The 16168-nt window shown below is 37.3% G+C and overlaps 2 protein-coding genes across 4 annotated transcripts in view; both read left to right on the forward strand.

The window, feature by feature from the left end:
- Positions 1-915, forward strand: part of kaznb (kazrin, periplakin interacting protein b) — a 154716-nt gene extending 153801 nt beyond the window's left edge. For all 3 annotated transcript variants that reach the window (XM_042506826.1, XM_042506834.1, XM_042506841.1), the window contains one exon: positions 760-915. In XM_042506826.1, coding sequence (XP_042362760.1) covers positions 760-915 — 156 coding nt within the window. The remainder of the gene's footprint in view (positions 1-759) is intronic.
- Positions 916-4313: 3398 nt separating this feature from the next.
- Positions 4314-15385, forward strand: tmem51b (transmembrane protein 51b). The gene is made up of 3 exons (XM_042511409.1): positions 4314-4567; positions 12209-12641; positions 14287-15385. The coding sequence occupies exons 2-3, from the start codon at positions 12223-12225 to the stop codon at positions 14753-14755; spliced, it is 888 nt and encodes a 295-aa protein (XP_042367343.1). The 5' UTR covers positions 4314-4567; positions 12209-12222; the 3' UTR covers positions 14756-15385.
- Positions 15386-16168: the final 783 nt, after the last annotated feature.

Here is a 16168-nt window from a genome sequence, read left to right on the forward strand (position 1 = left end):
ATTTTGCACACATTAAATGTTTTCATTCAAAAATGCTTTTTTTGAATGTAAGGTAAATGCAACCTAAAGTTCAGGTGTTTAGGATTAAGGGGGATGTATTGGCTGAAACGGAATATAATATAACAATAATGTTTCCGTTGGTGTATAATCACCTGAAAATAAGAATCACTGTTCGTCATTACCTTAAAATGAGACATTTCTGTCTACATAGGGAGCGGGTCCTGGTTTATAAGGTCAGCTATGTTGCAACATCATGTTTCTACAGTAGCTCAGAGTGGCCAAACCAAACACTGGCTCAGTAAAGGGCCATTCACATTAATATGTTTGTCAGTGTAGTTAGCAGCACCTCCGTGACGAGCAGCATGGGAACAACACTGATTTGCAACATGGAACTGCTTTTTTCAGTGTTTTTACCAGTTTCAATTACTGTCAATTTGTTTCAGAGGGCAAAAGGAGGTAAAACCTCCTGAACACTGAAGGAATTTGAATGAAGAGAAGTTTCAGCTTGATGAAATCTGCAATTCTCATTGCTAGATGCCACTAAATCCCCTTTAATCTTACACACTGCTCCTTTAAACTGCATTTGTCCGTTTATAGTAGTGAGTAGTCTGCAATAGTTAATTTTTGTTGGATAGTTTCACTTCAGTGTCAGCTGGTAGTATTTGACTAAAGTAGTCATATAAAAAAAAAAAAAAAGGTCAGTGTCTTGCTTTGAGAAAGAAACTCCACATTCAATGTTATGCTTTTTAATATCTCCAGAGTCCGCTGAGGTTACGTGCAAACAGCCAGGAGCGAGGTCTGGGCTTCCACGGCAGCTGCGGCTCTCTGCCCAGAGAGGCACGAGTTCAAGCCATTCCCCGAGCCAAAGGCAGCCCGATGCACACTTTCAAGAGTGTCGAAATCACAAACGTCTGAACCAACCTCAGCCATTGAGACACTTGTGTTGTTGCTATTGTTTACATGGTTATTGTACTACAGTTGTTGACTACTGAGAGTGACCAACAAACAGCATCGCTGGACTTTAAAGTTGAAGTCCTAAAGGGTTGTACCACTTAATAATTCAAATATATCACAATTTTGACCAGTTTAAGAATAACACGGACTGTAAGCAGAAACAAAGATCATTTTGACCTGATGGAGTCTATGTAAATATAATAAAAAGCGAACTGATTTTGTTTTTTCAACTAAATGTCCAAATAAGTTTTATATTATGAGTTTATAGAAGGCTTAAGAATACTCTAGCTGAACACAGTGTTGTTCTCCTTTGATGCCTTACAAAAAATAGGTCTCACAGCACTGTTGTTTACTCTTTTAACTGTTTCTAACATGTCAGTTGAAGTTTTTTTGTTGTCGCAAATGTAAGTAAATGAATAATTAAACTTAAAGGGATAGTTCAGATTTTGAGGTGGGTTTGTATGAGGTTCTTATCCATAGTCAGTGTGTGAGGGGGTCGGCAACAAAACATGCTTTAGCCACCTAAAAAAGGTCCAACCCCCCCTGTAAATGTACGCTATATTGAGAGTATTTTCACCCCTTTACCTTAATGTCAGACAGTGATTTCCAATTGGAAAATAAAGTCATTATATTGCTCTTTTCAAAGTCAGACCCCATTAAGAAAAACAGTGAGTTAACATCGCTGAACACAAGAGCTGCTGGTCTGAAGCTGCCTCAGACAGTTATTATTTTAATCACTGAGCGACTTTGATGTTTAAAAGGGTTAGTTCAGATTCACCAATATTACACAATAACACAGACTAACTGATAGAAGCAGCTGTAGACCAGCACCTCCTGTGTTCAGCAAGCAGAAATTAATTTTCTCATTGGAGTCTGGTGGCTTTATAGATTTTGGAGCAATTACCCATCGGAACAGGATGCCTTATGGGTAAAGCAGTGAAAATACTCTTAATATAGAGTACATTTAAACTGGTATTGGTTTTTTTTAGTGGCTAAAATATTTTTTGTTGTTGACCCGTCCACAGCAGCGCATTGCTTAGCCTCTGTGTCGGACTCTGGCCTGCTTCTCCAAACTGGGAAGGTGCTGACTGACATCTTCTGTGTGTAGTACACTGACTTTGGATAAGTATCCTGTTCAACCCCACTTAAAAAAAATCAAAACTATCTCTTTAAAGTGTTGGTAAAAGTCATTTTAACATGCTTTCACTGTAGAAATACATATCAACAGATCTTCTGAGGAGACCTGAGCTGAGTCATGTCAGCAACTCCTCTGATCCTCTCCTGGTCCTTGCAAATTTATAATCACAGGTATTATTATTACTACTGTAAAAGATATAATAATAATAATAAGAAGAAGAAGAAGAAGAAGAGGAAGAAGAAGAAGAAGAAGAAGAAACATTAAAAGATTAAATTTGGACATGTGAGGAGCTAAAAATGGCAAAACATACAACTTTTATGACACTGCACATTCTAGCAAACAAGACAATCTTTAACATGAATTCTTTGAAAACTGCTAAAAATCCATCTTCTCATTAGTGTTACATAATATATTCATTTAATCGAAAGTCATTTTTGCTATCATTTGAATGTAAATGTTGAGAGAATTTTATTAACAAAACCATCTCATGTAGCTGAAATGTAGATAAAACATCCAGTTGAATGTTTTGAAAGTTTTAACGTGTAAAATTTAAGCAAAGGATCTCCACATGTTTATACTGTATAAGCACTGAAAAAAAGGCAATACTGTTACTTATATTATGAACTCAGTGAAGAGAATGTAATGGTGAATTTTGTACAGATGAATCATTTTTTTATAACACACAGTGAGTTTGTTCCTGAGCATGGAAATACAAGTATTAAATGTCACAGGGCCACACTGTGTGCAGCCGAATGAACGCCCGAGGTTAATCCAAATAGTAGAAAACAGGTTTGTCTGTTGCATTCTGGGCGTCTCCTTCAGTCACCGAAAGCACAGTTGGCTAGGCGGGAAGATTAAACCAGTTCAAACCTGTATGGAAACAGAAGTGTTTGCTTTTAACACCAGTGTTAATATGACATTTGCTGTCTCTCTTCACCCAGCTGTCAGAGCTTTTATGTAACATTAAAGGTGAAATTATTGTCAACTCATATCCAGCTTTGGCCTGTTATTATTTTTTGAGATTATGAAGATTTTGGACATGTTTTTTTTAGTGTAGAGTGGTGTGTTGATTTAGATTTTTCAAAAACATGCTCAGAATTTGACCAAGTGTGACATTAGCCTGTTGATACATTTGTTTTGAGTTTTTGAATTGAATAATGCATCAACATTCCTTTTTCACATTTTATTGCTCTTAGTTTAATTATTTTTCAACCTTAAAATGAGTCTGACACACATTCAAGTCTTAAACTACCCCGCCCAACCGTGTTAAACTTTAGACAATATTTAACTAAAAATAGAAAATTTAAAGTGAAAATTTGCAAATAAATTTTAATTTTATTGTATTACTCGGCATAATGAGGCCACAATTTAATGTTAAACAACATAGTCTGATATTGGTCTCATCAGCTGGCATCTGAGACTCCTCAGAGGTGATAATGAGGCGATCACCAAATTTAACCCCCAGCGCTTTCTGGGCAACAAACCTTTGCGTTGTCTCACCTTTAGGCTGCCTCTGCCTCTACAGTGATCCTGCTGCCTGAAATCAAAATCAAAATTGGCCTCTGCTAAGCGACATATTTTATTAAGTCAGGCTTCACATTTTTATTGATCAAAGTTAATTCTTGAACTTGGAAAGAGGAACTGACAAAGTCATTCCCACTATAATATCAACCCAGCTTTGTTCTGGAGCTTACGACTCTGTCGCACAATCTTCCAGTAATAATAATAATAATAATAATAATAATAATCTTGTCTTAAATATGGTGAATATGACATGTTTTTTCATATATGTTTGATGATGTCCCCTTGGGCACTGGAGTAACATTTTTCACGTTTTTTCTTAAAGTTTGTGACAAAACCGATAATAATAATATTTTTATGTAGAGAGTCTTTGAAATAAATATATTCAAAATTACAATTATTTCAAATAAATGTAGGCTATTTGAATAGCCTACAAAAAACAAACAAACACACAAACAAACAAACAAAAAACGTTCAGTTAAGGTGTCAGGGATTTTTATTATCTAGTCTTGTTTTCACCCATATTATTGGCCACTTACAACTATGTCAAACTTGCTTTATCATACAAGAAAAAAAGTTAAATCACCTTCATTTAACTTTACTGTTTCCGGGTGTGTCCTTGTCCCACTAAAATTTGTCCCCAGAGGAAGTGTACCTGGTCGGCGCTAGGACCGAGCGGAAATCAGATGGCAGACGCACTTTACAACCAGGAGAGGGAGGATTCACTGCGGCTGGAATTTGAACAAAGTTCCTGATAATTATCTTACACATTGTTATCTGTTATCTGTAAGTTGCGCTTTGTTATTTTTAAAACAGAAATCTGAGTGAAACGGGGCGCCATTTGTTGCGTCTATGTCTTCCTCCTCTTGTCCCTCTGTGATCTTCCTGAAAACACCTGCGTGATTCAGGTAACTCACCGGTGGAGAGGGAAGTTTGGCACTGAGCGGCAGAAAGGTAAGGCCTCTCCCAGATCACCTTCACCACGTTACACCTCAAGACCACTGTCAGAGGAAGCAGATCTCGTAGATCAGCTGCATATTTGTCTTTATGGGGTGTTGATTCAGAGCTGTGTGCGGATAAGTTGACTTTTTAGTGTGTCTGCGGTGAGATTACGGGTCCTCCTCCCCCTCAGGTCCCTTCCTACTTCACAAACAATAAAATTGCTGGCTGCACACTGCTTGAAGGATGGACACACTCCAGAAATATTTCACTGATTTAGCAGTTCATGTTAAACATACAGTAACCTAATAGAAGCAGTAGTCAATCATGTGATTAGTACGAGAGAGACGACTTCTTTTTCAGTGTTGTAAATGTCCTGATGTTGAGCAGCGAACAGGACACACCCGTGCAGCCTGTAACATGCAGAGCAGCTCAAGGCAAAAAAAAAGCAAAGCAGCCATTGAAAAAACACGCAAGGTCAGTGTGCCAAATGCGAGTCACAGAGCAGGACACTGTGAAGCCATAGTGTCACCATATTTTGGCCTTGATAATGATGGTAGCACAGTGCATGTTTGCTTCATACATAGTGCACCTCAGTCATCTGCTGCACACACTGTATATGTGTGTTGATGTGACTGAGGAGGAAAACAGGTGCCTAAATTATTGAGTAATTTTGCAAAACAGAGATGTTCTAAATACTGCGTTTATTCGGTGATTAAGGGATGAAAGTATCCTTATTCACTGAATAAACACAGTATTAATCCTATCAATTCCACTAATTCATCTACTCTATTAGGAGCTGACTGATTATTTTCAGGGCAGTTACACTATGCTTAAAATTGTTAATTACAACAATTTTTTTTTTAAAAACAATAGCATCGTGAAATAATGATAGACAGTTGAATAGTATAGTATTGAATTATCACCCAGCACTGCTGTATTTATTCATTGAGTTTAAGTGCTTTCAAGGAGTTTTACACACACCTGAGGTCAAACACTTCACATTGCTAAATCACATCCTTCTGAACAGACAGTGCATGGGCAGTCAATTCAATTCAATGTCAAAGAGCCATTAAATAGATGTCTGCGGGAAAGAAAGGAAACACCTGCTTCAGTATCACAAGGATATGCACTGTGATGCAGCAGTGTATCAATAACATGCTCCACAGATCATGATAAAAATGAGAATCAATTATTGTATCGTCATCTCCCGGTCATTAGCTCTCCCAGCGTCTCTGAATCACACGTACAGAGCATTCAGGACCCTTATATTAACATCATCAGCCCTCCCTGCCCATCCCATCACTTCTTTGTCAGAACAAGAGGACGGAAGTTTAATTATAGGGTGTACTTTGTACTAAGGGTTGGACAAATTCATTTGCATTTAAGCACAATAATGACCCGTCTCAAATACTTTGTCCTTTAAATCATAAGCTAAAAAGACATCAGTTCCTTTGCTGTTCATCCTGAGAATAGAGCAGCAGGTGGTGGTTTAATAATGATTGACGTAGGAAGTTGGAACTGATTTACTCACTTAAATTTGCTTGCACTTTACTTAAGATGCAAACGGTAATGCAAAAGTCAACACTTAAGGACAAATAAAGGATCATCTTCTCCTATTATTTATTGGGGACTTTATGTTTTATGAGATACATATCCACCCACACATCCACAAATTAAACAGAAATTCTAAGGATAATAAGAATTTCTAAGGTATATGATATTTATCTTATAACCCTTAGGCATATAGTTTATGCACAGTACTTATAGGTACACTGGATTGGGATACTTACATAATGTTGAACAATGTTTGTGCAGACTTAGACATCATTTTTTTGAAGATTTAATATAGTTTCCAATGGTTTGATACACTTTTACACCCCTATGAAGGTACAAAATGACTGACAGGTACTTTATTTCTGATATTTCTAGCAAACACTCTGTGTGTGCCACTTACAATGGTCAAGTAATTTATAATCCATGTCACCTCAAATATTTGCACAAAAGTTTAAATACGTTATTTTGTCCTGCCATGAAAAGAGATGACAATCTCAAACAAACCTGTAATAATGAGTTTACAGTTTGACGCTTTTATTTGTTTCTGTGCCTAGAACTGCTTTTGACTCTGTTTGCAATGTGAAGCTAGAATACGCAGCATAAAAAAAATGTAACCATTCGATCTTTGGAGGTTTCTTTAATGTGTATCACAGTAAGTGCTTGGGTTGGAAAGTCTCCTTTTAAATTGTCTAGTAGTCGTTCACCACTTTGGACTGCATAGTAATTTGGTGTCATGAGGCGTTCAGTTGTTTAAATTGAGTGTATGTACCTGGTAAACACAGGTATGTAGGAAAGTGAAGTCATGCAAAAGGAAGTGTTGACTTCCTGCATACTGTGAGTACAGGGTTTAATCAAATGCATTGTGGGCACAGACATTTTTGGCATAATGCTGCATTTTTGATAAAACTGGTAGACTCACTTTTTTCAATATTTAAACATTATTTGTGATGTTAACAAAATCTAGCATATTATTATTCAAATCCCACAATAAGTAAATAACAGTGATGGACAATTTATGACAAATGCCTTTTTCCACTTTCAGTTGTAAATCTTTCAGCCCTTTGAGTTGGATTTTGTGAAGCACAAAAGGTGCAATATAAATAACATTTTCTGGTGTGAAATAGAAATTCAGCACTGAAATGCAAAAGTAATAGTAGTTGTAGCTTAAGCAGCTTTTTGTACCTGTCACTGTTGTATAAAAACAGAATATTTGCTTTGAAAGGATGCATTTATGTTTGATATCGCAGTGTTGCCTTTTCTTGTGTCTATTGCTGCTTTGAAGGATTTTTGGGTTTAATACACATTACTATTGAAATTTTACATTCAAATTATCCTATTGAAAAGAGTAAACCCCCCAAAGACATATATCTATCATTATTACATTAATTACACTAAATGCACAAATTTCAGAAGCTGACAGGATTACATTTTAATTGTATTTACATGTTTTCACGTGACAAAACTGAGAATTGATTGAATGATTTCTATGGAATTTAAAAGATTTTTTTAAAAAAATCATAATGAGCCATAAACATGTATTTACATTTTTATGAAAGCAACTTAAAAGAAGCAATAATTTGTTTCACAGCGATTATCTTATATTGCAGCTCACAGTATATCGTATCTACTTTACGTAACGGCACAGTCATGCATTTATATTGACGCTGAACAGCGTCTTCGGGCACACTGTTCAAAATGTGTTCAGTACGTTCAAACATTCAGACTTGCAGACTGCAGAATATTTTGACTGCTGCATATTACTACTAAATGTTGATGGTAAAGTGAGGAAAACATGCTCTTTCTGTGGCGTGCTGCTGAGAGAGTTTTGTTTCAACACTATGAATAGGGGTCTATCTTTTCTTGTGAGTGTGAGTGTGGACTACACTGTGGTGATCTAAAGGCTTTTAAAGATTTACTTGGTGCACAGCAGCACCTTTGGTACCCATGTACTATTTCATGAACACTGCAGCACAACCTAAACATTGTTGCTGAAAAGGTCTTATCTAGCTGCAGTGCTTTCACAGTCACAGTGTACTGTTTTTTTAATGAACACTTCCTGTTGGATATCATTATTTGAACATGTTTGCAAACACTTGGGTATGGCTTCAGTCGCCACTTCAGTAGGCCGCAGTAATAGAGGTAATGTGCAGTCCTTTATAGCCAAACTGGTGTGTCAGGAGTTAGGACCCTTCCCAAATCTTATCTCTGACACTCAAATGTATGTTTTTCATACTTTTTGATGGAGAAATATAGATTACTCTTCAACCCTAAAAGTATTCAAATTGAACAGTATGAGAAGAAAAATTACTCTTCGCTTGAGCCAATAGAGCTTGTAGACATACTACAAAGGGAAAAGGAGAAAACAGGTTTAAGTAATAATCTCAAAGATTGACAGAAGACATGCAGGGCACACAGGTGAAGTTGGTTGCAATCTGCAATCTAACCACTAGATGCCACAAAATCTGAAACACAAGACCTTTAAACGAATGCCTGTTAAGTCACTAACTATTGAGGTAAATGAGGTAACACAATGGCAGTTGGCCCTGTGACCCCCTGATGAAATCTCTCGCTTTACAGTATTAAGAACTGGGAGTCTGAGTTGACACGTCCAGGAAAAATCATAAGCAGCGCATAGTCATTAATAATCTGCTGTCGCAACATACATACATGCAACCACACACACACACCATCTACGCCATGGTAACCTTTTCATCTCACCAGCTGCAGGGCTCATAAAATAAGCTGATATAATAAATTCGCCAGGTTTCAAGTATTGATGTATGCCAACAAACACTGCAATTATCACTTATCACCAGAAGTGTCGCCAAAAGGAGCGAGATTGCAATGTTAAAATGAACTGTTTATGTGCAAGAATTTGGGAAAAAAAGAAAAAAAAAAAAGAGTCTGAACCCAGTAGGACCCAATACAGTCGAATCAAATCAGTCTTTATTTATGTAGCACTTTTCCTATAATCATGCTGCCCTGCTTCACAGAGCAGGAATAAAAAAGTAACACGTAAAAAATTACATAAATAAACAATAAAAATTTAAAATGAATAAAAATCAGAAGAACAAATAAGCACAAGGGATAAAAGAAATAATACAAAAGACCAAAGATAAGACTTAAAACCAGAAGCAACAAATAACGAGGCACCATTAGCTAAAGGCCATGCTAAAAAGATATGTCTAAAGGTTTCTTTTAAAAATGTCCACTGAGGTGCTCACACAGACTATTCCATCAAAAAAAAAAAAAACACATCACAAGCTTTACAACTGTTTGCAGGGTTGTTTTATTGAATTGCATAAAATCATACTGTTTTTATGCAGTTTTGTCTGCCCCCTGTATTTGTCCATGACTCGTTTATAAAAGTGCCACTGTATTTTGCTATACAATTCATAATGAATGTTAAGTAATATGTTATCATACCATCAGCGTTACCATGTCCATTTTTGCGTCTCTCCATTCTTTGAGTGCGAGTCATTTCCCTCAATGATACTGTCTCTCAGTTTGTCATGTTAAGACATGTGTGGAGCCTCCACTGCACTTGTTGTTTACTTATAACCTGTTTTCTTATGACCTGCTCTCTCACTCCTGTTGCTTAAAAAATGTAGCAGCCTCTCAGTGCTTTCATACAAACCATAAATAAAGTGACTGACTCACACGTGCAGCCAGATTTATCACAGCAGCAATCAAAATCATGATGCAGAAATTCGATCAGGAAAGGTTTCTATTGTTTATTGCAGCAATAAAACTTTTTTAGTCTGGCGACGCAGCTCTACTCGTTTTTTTCTGGAAAAAATCTGAACAAGGTTGATGCACACTTTTCCAAAGAAAACAAGCTCCTCTGTAGAGCCTGAGATGATCCACATTTGAATGAATGTGAACACACAGTTTGAGACATTCAGAACTCACATTTTGTAAACTAAAAGCTGTAGAACGCCTGAAGCAGGCAGTGGCGTGGCAGGAAGGCTGTTGCATGTTTGACAAACTTGTTTTTAGGACTTGACGTGTAAAAAGATATGGTGATTATTTCATTTTTATGGACCTTATGGTAGGGATAGGACTTGGAGGTTACTTGCAAGTGGTGGTGGATGAAATAATTGATTGGAGCTGAAAAATGTGTTTATGAATCCATTTGTCAGTTGACAGAAAATTAATCCATTATTTTTCACCAAAAAAAGCAAAATATTTGCTTATTCCCACTTCTCTGTAATCAGATGTTTGCTGTGAGGATTTTCTGCTTTTCTCATTTATATTATTGTAAACTGATTTTTGGGGCATTTTTTTGAGTCAATACAAGACATTTGACAATGTCACCTGGGGCTTTGAGAAGTGTAATGACTTTTTTTTGCCATTTTCTGACAATTCATAGACAACATAATACAATTAATACAAGAAAATAATGTCCAGATTCATCAATAATGAAAATGATTAGGGATGCAATATACTATATTAGCCCAATGGGACATTTTTATTGTCATTTATTAATCAGATAATTAAAATTATAGATGATGAATAGCGAAGGAAACTCCACTTTCACAAAGACAAGTTGTTACAAAAGGCTAAATATGTTATTGATATTTATCATTTATTTTTGTTAGTTATTTATTCATAAAAAAAGAAATTTTCATGCTCCTTTTTCTCTGGCAAGACTTTAGCCAAACTTTGGATTATTATTTATCTCCTTATAATGTGAAATGGTTGGTACTATTGCATGCCCTACATTGTCTAGTTTTAATTTTTTGTTTGTTTGTTTGTTTTCTTTGTGACTCTCAAAACCACAGCTACAAAAAATACAGGAAAAAAATATTTACATTATTTGCAGTTATAATGCCTTTGTAATGCAGATGTAGCACAATTTACAGTAAAGTTGCATTTCTTTTCTTTTTTTTCTACCTTTACTTTGTTAAAAGACAAGGAAAACATATAATAAGCCAATATCCACATATGTTCACTTACTCACACATACATAAGTACACATAAGGATTCACATAAGCATGCACATCTGTTCATCCCAAACTCTGTAAGTAGAACTTTATACACTGGAACTGGGGACGTGTACATCGCTACAGTTCCTATCAAAAAGAGGAGAGAAAGATGAAGCAGTAGTGGGGTCATGCAAAGTCTGCTCGTTGTGCGGTGATAAATTCGACCCATTTATTCCAGATTTAATAGAATTTAAGTTGTTGGATTCTCAAAGAGAAGGTCAGGTTTTCCATTTTAAATATCCCCCAAAGTATTCCATACCAGTCTTCCAAAGTAGGTGGTACTGGGTTCAGCCACTTTCTAGTGATTGATTTTTTACTTGTTGCCAAAAGGGCCTGTAGCAACTTCATATCCCTCCTCTGTTTCAGAAACACAGCATGACCCAGATAAAGAGTCTCCAAGTTTGCGGGTATTTGAATCCTAAACACTGCGCTTAAGGTTTTGTGAATGCCCTTCCAGTACAAATTCAATTTGGGACAGTCCCAGAATATATGAAAGTGGTTTGCTTTCACTGAACCACATTGTCTCCAGCATGTCAGACTCTGTTGTTTTTGTATTTTTCCTGGTTTGGGGTCTTAAAATATCTATATCAACAATGTTGTCTCCAGTCAGTGGAGGCTAGGACCACTGAAAACTGCAAATAATGCCCCAAGCCTCTTCAGAAAGCCTAATTCCTGCCCCCCTTTCCCACTTTTTCTTTAAGATACAAGGTTTTTTCATTTTTTGTAGAAAAGAGAGCATTATACAATCTAGAGATGCGCTTATTTAGTATGGAAATGCCAGCTGATTTCAGAATAGATAGAAGATATAAGATACCAGTATCTTCACTTCTTGCTCTCAACCTTTAAAACTGAGCCAGCAACAGCAGGTTTATTTTCCAGTCTGCCTCACCCCTCAACTTTGTGATGTTCAGCTTCTATCACAAGCTTGCTGTTTGCATAATCAGTAAAATGAGGCGGTTGTGCTTAATGGAAGTACAGCAGAGCTATGAAATGTCTTTCTCGGGTCTCATTATTTGAACCATTTTAGATTATTACAGCACGACAGCTTTACAGTTTAGGTCTCCTTATGTCTCGTCTCCTCTCACTGTGTTGGTGGTCCTCTGTGTTGCAGTTCATCCTGCAGGAATGTGTTCCAGTCGGGGTATATGCGGCGGCAACAGTCGCTCCAACAGGTCGTCCAACTCAGAGAGCACTGGTTCAGGTGCGCACTACGCCCTCTGTGCCCTGGGAGTGGGACTTATTGCCCTAGGCATTGTCATGATTGTGTGGACTGTGATACCACAGGACGGAGAGGCCTCAGGCGCCTCCCCCGCCCCATCAGGCAACACTACCACAGGGTCTGATGATGTTGATGATGAGGATGAACAAGACAACAAAAGGTCTGCAACGGTGGCAATGGTGCTGATAGGAGTTGGGGCAGCCATGTTACTTTTATCTATTTTCCTTGGTGTGAGGAGCAAGAGAGCGCGACGCAACAGAAGAAACCAGCCGGCGGCAGTAGGAGTTCCCTTCATGAACCATGTGGCGGGGGAGCAGGAGGAAGCGTGAGTGATGGCTTCTTGTCTTTGTTTTCTACTCTGATTTTTCTGAGATGTTGTCAACAGGGTTCCCACGGTCATGAAATTCCTGGCCAAGTTATGAATTAGAAAAAAACTACTGTCCAGCCCTGGAAATGCCCTGGAATTACCTTGATGATTTGGATACTTTTGTTTAAATTATGTTCATAAAATACCCCAAATGTGTCGAACATTAGGTGAAATTTGTTGTATTTAAAATATAATTAATCATTTCTTGACTGTTTGGCTTTCTATCCTCCAAAAAGAGGTGCGGCATTGATGTTTTGTAAAGTCCTTGTATGTGTCGGCCTGGTCAGTTGGCATAGGCAGATAGTTGCCGGCAGAAATGTCTAACTTGTGAGTACAGATAGCAAGTGCAAGCAGTTTGCTTATTAACACATGCCTTGGAAGTGCACTTTATAGGGCTACTCATTTTAAGATATTTAAATAAAGTCATGAAAATTGGTCAGATAGTATGGAAAAGTTATGAAAAATGCACAGGAACCCGGTATCAACTTCCTGTATGACTCCAATTTGAATGTTAAAATATATGATGCACAAAGTTATGACCTTACTGGTTCCTGTGCTGTACCAGCTGCAGCCAGCAACTGTTTCTTGCATCATTGTACATATTGCATACATTGGTTGTTCCTATTTGTGCCTTACTGTTTGCTATTTTTGATATAGTTTAGCAGCTTTTTCTTAGCTGGTTTTTATATTTTGATCCTTGCTGTGAAGTAGTTCTTATATTTGCAGATGACTTTTAGCTAGTTTTATTTTTTCTTCCTACTGTTCATTTTTATGTTTTGAACCTTACTTAGCCAGTTCTTATATTTGCATCATATTGTTATCTAGTTTATATTTAGTTTTAAATTAGCTATATATTGCATTTTAAATTGGTATACATTGCTTTGTACTCTGTTAGTCCTTATTGCATGCTTTATATCTGCACTCCTTTAGCTATGTATAACATCTTATCTTATTATCTAATTGTTAATCCTGCTTCATGAGACAGTCCATATTGTTGTAACATCATTTGAAGTCCAGCTAAGAATGAAAGATCCTGATTTATGATTTTAATGAGGGGCAAAACGGTCCAAATTGCTGTTATCTGTATTGTTTGTTTTTATAATAACAGCTTTACAGACCTTATGTTTTCTTTTTTTTTTATGGGTCACACCTTGTTGAGGCTCAGTCACACGGCTCTCATAGTAATGTTTCCAGCCACAGTAGGCAGCTGAATACTATTGCTCAGTACCAGACAGCAGACAGACTGAGTGAATGATGACAGCGATCACAGTGGAGCAGTCAGCAGCTAAAAAGCAACATATTTTCCTCAGGGGACCAAACACAGAGCTAAAACCAGTATTTGAACAGGGCTGGTACTCAACAGTGTGCAGTTCCAGCACTTCCACATTTTACTTTTTGTGTACAGTGACTTTTCCTTTGCTCACAAATTGCCAGTACTACTTTCTGCCATCACACTGCTGTCACGACCTACGTCTACTGACCAACCAAAAGCAATGCAGCATGAAATGATGCACTGATCAGCATGACACTGCTACATGCAAGTAGATGCTAATAAATACTTCAAAGGTAGTGTTTTTTACTGACGTTCTGCATTCTTTTGCAGTGCTCCAGACCCAACGACATACAACGTGCCGAGCTATGATGAGGTCGTTGGCAGTGACACCTACCCGGTCCGCAATAGCAACCTTCGCCAAAGCACCTCGCAGCTGCCGTCCTACGAGGACATCATAGCTGCTGTGGAAAACGAGGGAGCAGAGTCCACTGATAACCCCACAGAGGCCACTCCTCTCAGTGATGCCGCAGCAGCTTCAGCTCAACCTGCCGCTGAGCCCCCCGCTGACACACCTGGCCTCAAACCAAACCCCAGCCTGCCTGCTCGCAGCAGCAGCCGGGTGAGCCGTTTACTGCGACCCCTGCGGGTGAGAAGGATCAAGTCAGACAAACTGCACCAGAAGGAGTTCCGCCTCCAAATCCGCAACCCCACACAGAATCCAGTGACCATTGAACCCATCACTCCACCACCGCAGTACGACAATAAGATGCCTGAATTGTTGCCTACTCCCGACGAATAAAAATAAATGTGTTAAATGGACTAATGATAACATTTCTGAGAACCCATTTTTTGGTATTAAGTAGGTTATATGTATCTGCGAGCGGTGTGATGGAGGCCGTGCAGATAGACTGCTGAAATGAGAACATTGTCTTTATCACTGAAGCCTGTAATCAGTATATTTATTATGTTAAAAAGCATAATTAAGTCTTAAGACAAACATGGGACAGCCTTCCAGTTTTATTCAATAGCCCAGCGTTTGTTGTAATGGACAATATCTGAACTTTTATATATGTTTTTCACTCAAATAGAAATTCTTAATGTTGCTGAATGCTCACACTGATTAGTTTTCAAAAAAATTAACCCTTGTGTGGAGAAAAGGGGAAATAAATTACCTGGGAGATTTTAAAGTGTTATCAATTATAAGCATTAGATTTGCAGTCTTTTGGGATTTGTAACTAAAGAAAAAACACTGAGGCCAAAAATGCATGATGCATCAGCTGTTTGTGAGTGCTTTTTGGAAGTTTTTGGAAAACTGTTAGAAATTAATCATGCATTGCTTCATGGGACTTTTACAAGTGTTCCTTTGTTTAAACTATTCTGTATGATGTTTGTTAAAAGTGGTGAATAAATGGTTTTCTATTTCATTTAGGATCATGTCAAAATTGTTATGTATTTGTTGCAAAGTGTCACTGAAGATGAGTTCTGTTTTGTGCATTTAATTCCTTAAAGATTATCTCACTTGGATGCAAAATCACTAAAAGTAAGAGCTATTAAATATGCCGGTGCCTTTCAAACACACTTTTTATTATATTGCTCATTTTTAAACATTTTTTTTCTTGCTCTTAGTTTGACAAATCTTTATTTAAATACAGCCTTTTTACTTTCAATAATAACATCTAACTGTAGATGTTTATTTTGTTCTTTTCCATATTGTGTAACCTTGACAACTTCCTGTTTGACTTTTTGCTTCTGCGTCCATCTTCATCACGTCCATTGGTTAATATTTAGCGCCCTCCAATGGTTAACAAAGGCAAAGACCAAACTAGGTTTGTTCACAGTTGTTAAGTTAACTTATTACTTGTTACAAAGAAACAATAACAAGACGGACATAGTAATGCAAAGTGTCAAATATTTTTTGATGTATGGGTGAGAGGAGGTGTTATCAATGTGAAGTTAACATACAGGCCTTTGATGACTTTCAGTTGACTTCTCATAATAGTTTTTACATTATATGGGATTTATAAAGTGGGCGTGATGTTGCTATGGCATTGATATTTAAGTTTTCAAGAATAGCATGTACCCCTTGGATGTTTATTGAAATCTAGGTCGATTTTGCTGCAAAGTTATATTATAGTTCTTATTTGTGTTTTTGAACACATTTGAAAGCATAGAATGGGACAGTGAAAACACATCAACAAAATAAATCTATATA

Source organism: Plectropomus leopardus, chromosome 2 (genome assembly GCF_008729295.1).
Source record: "Plectropomus leopardus isolate mb chromosome 2, YSFRI_Pleo_2.0, whole genome shotgun sequence".
Classification (NCBI taxonomy): Eukaryota; Metazoa; Chordata; class Actinopteri; order Perciformes; family Serranidae; genus Plectropomus; species Plectropomus leopardus.

What these genes read in the sequence shown, in the direction of transcription:
- tmem51b (XM_042511409.1), top strand. Translation starts at nt 12,223, where the DNA reads ATGTGTTCCAGTCGGGGTATATGCGGCGGCAACAGTCGCTCCAACAGG. An exon ending in GCGGGGGAGCAGGAGGAAGC is followed by an intron (nt 12,642 to 14,286) that starts GTGAGTGATGGC and finishes ATTCTTTTGCAG; the next exon opens with TGCTCCAGACCCAACGACAT.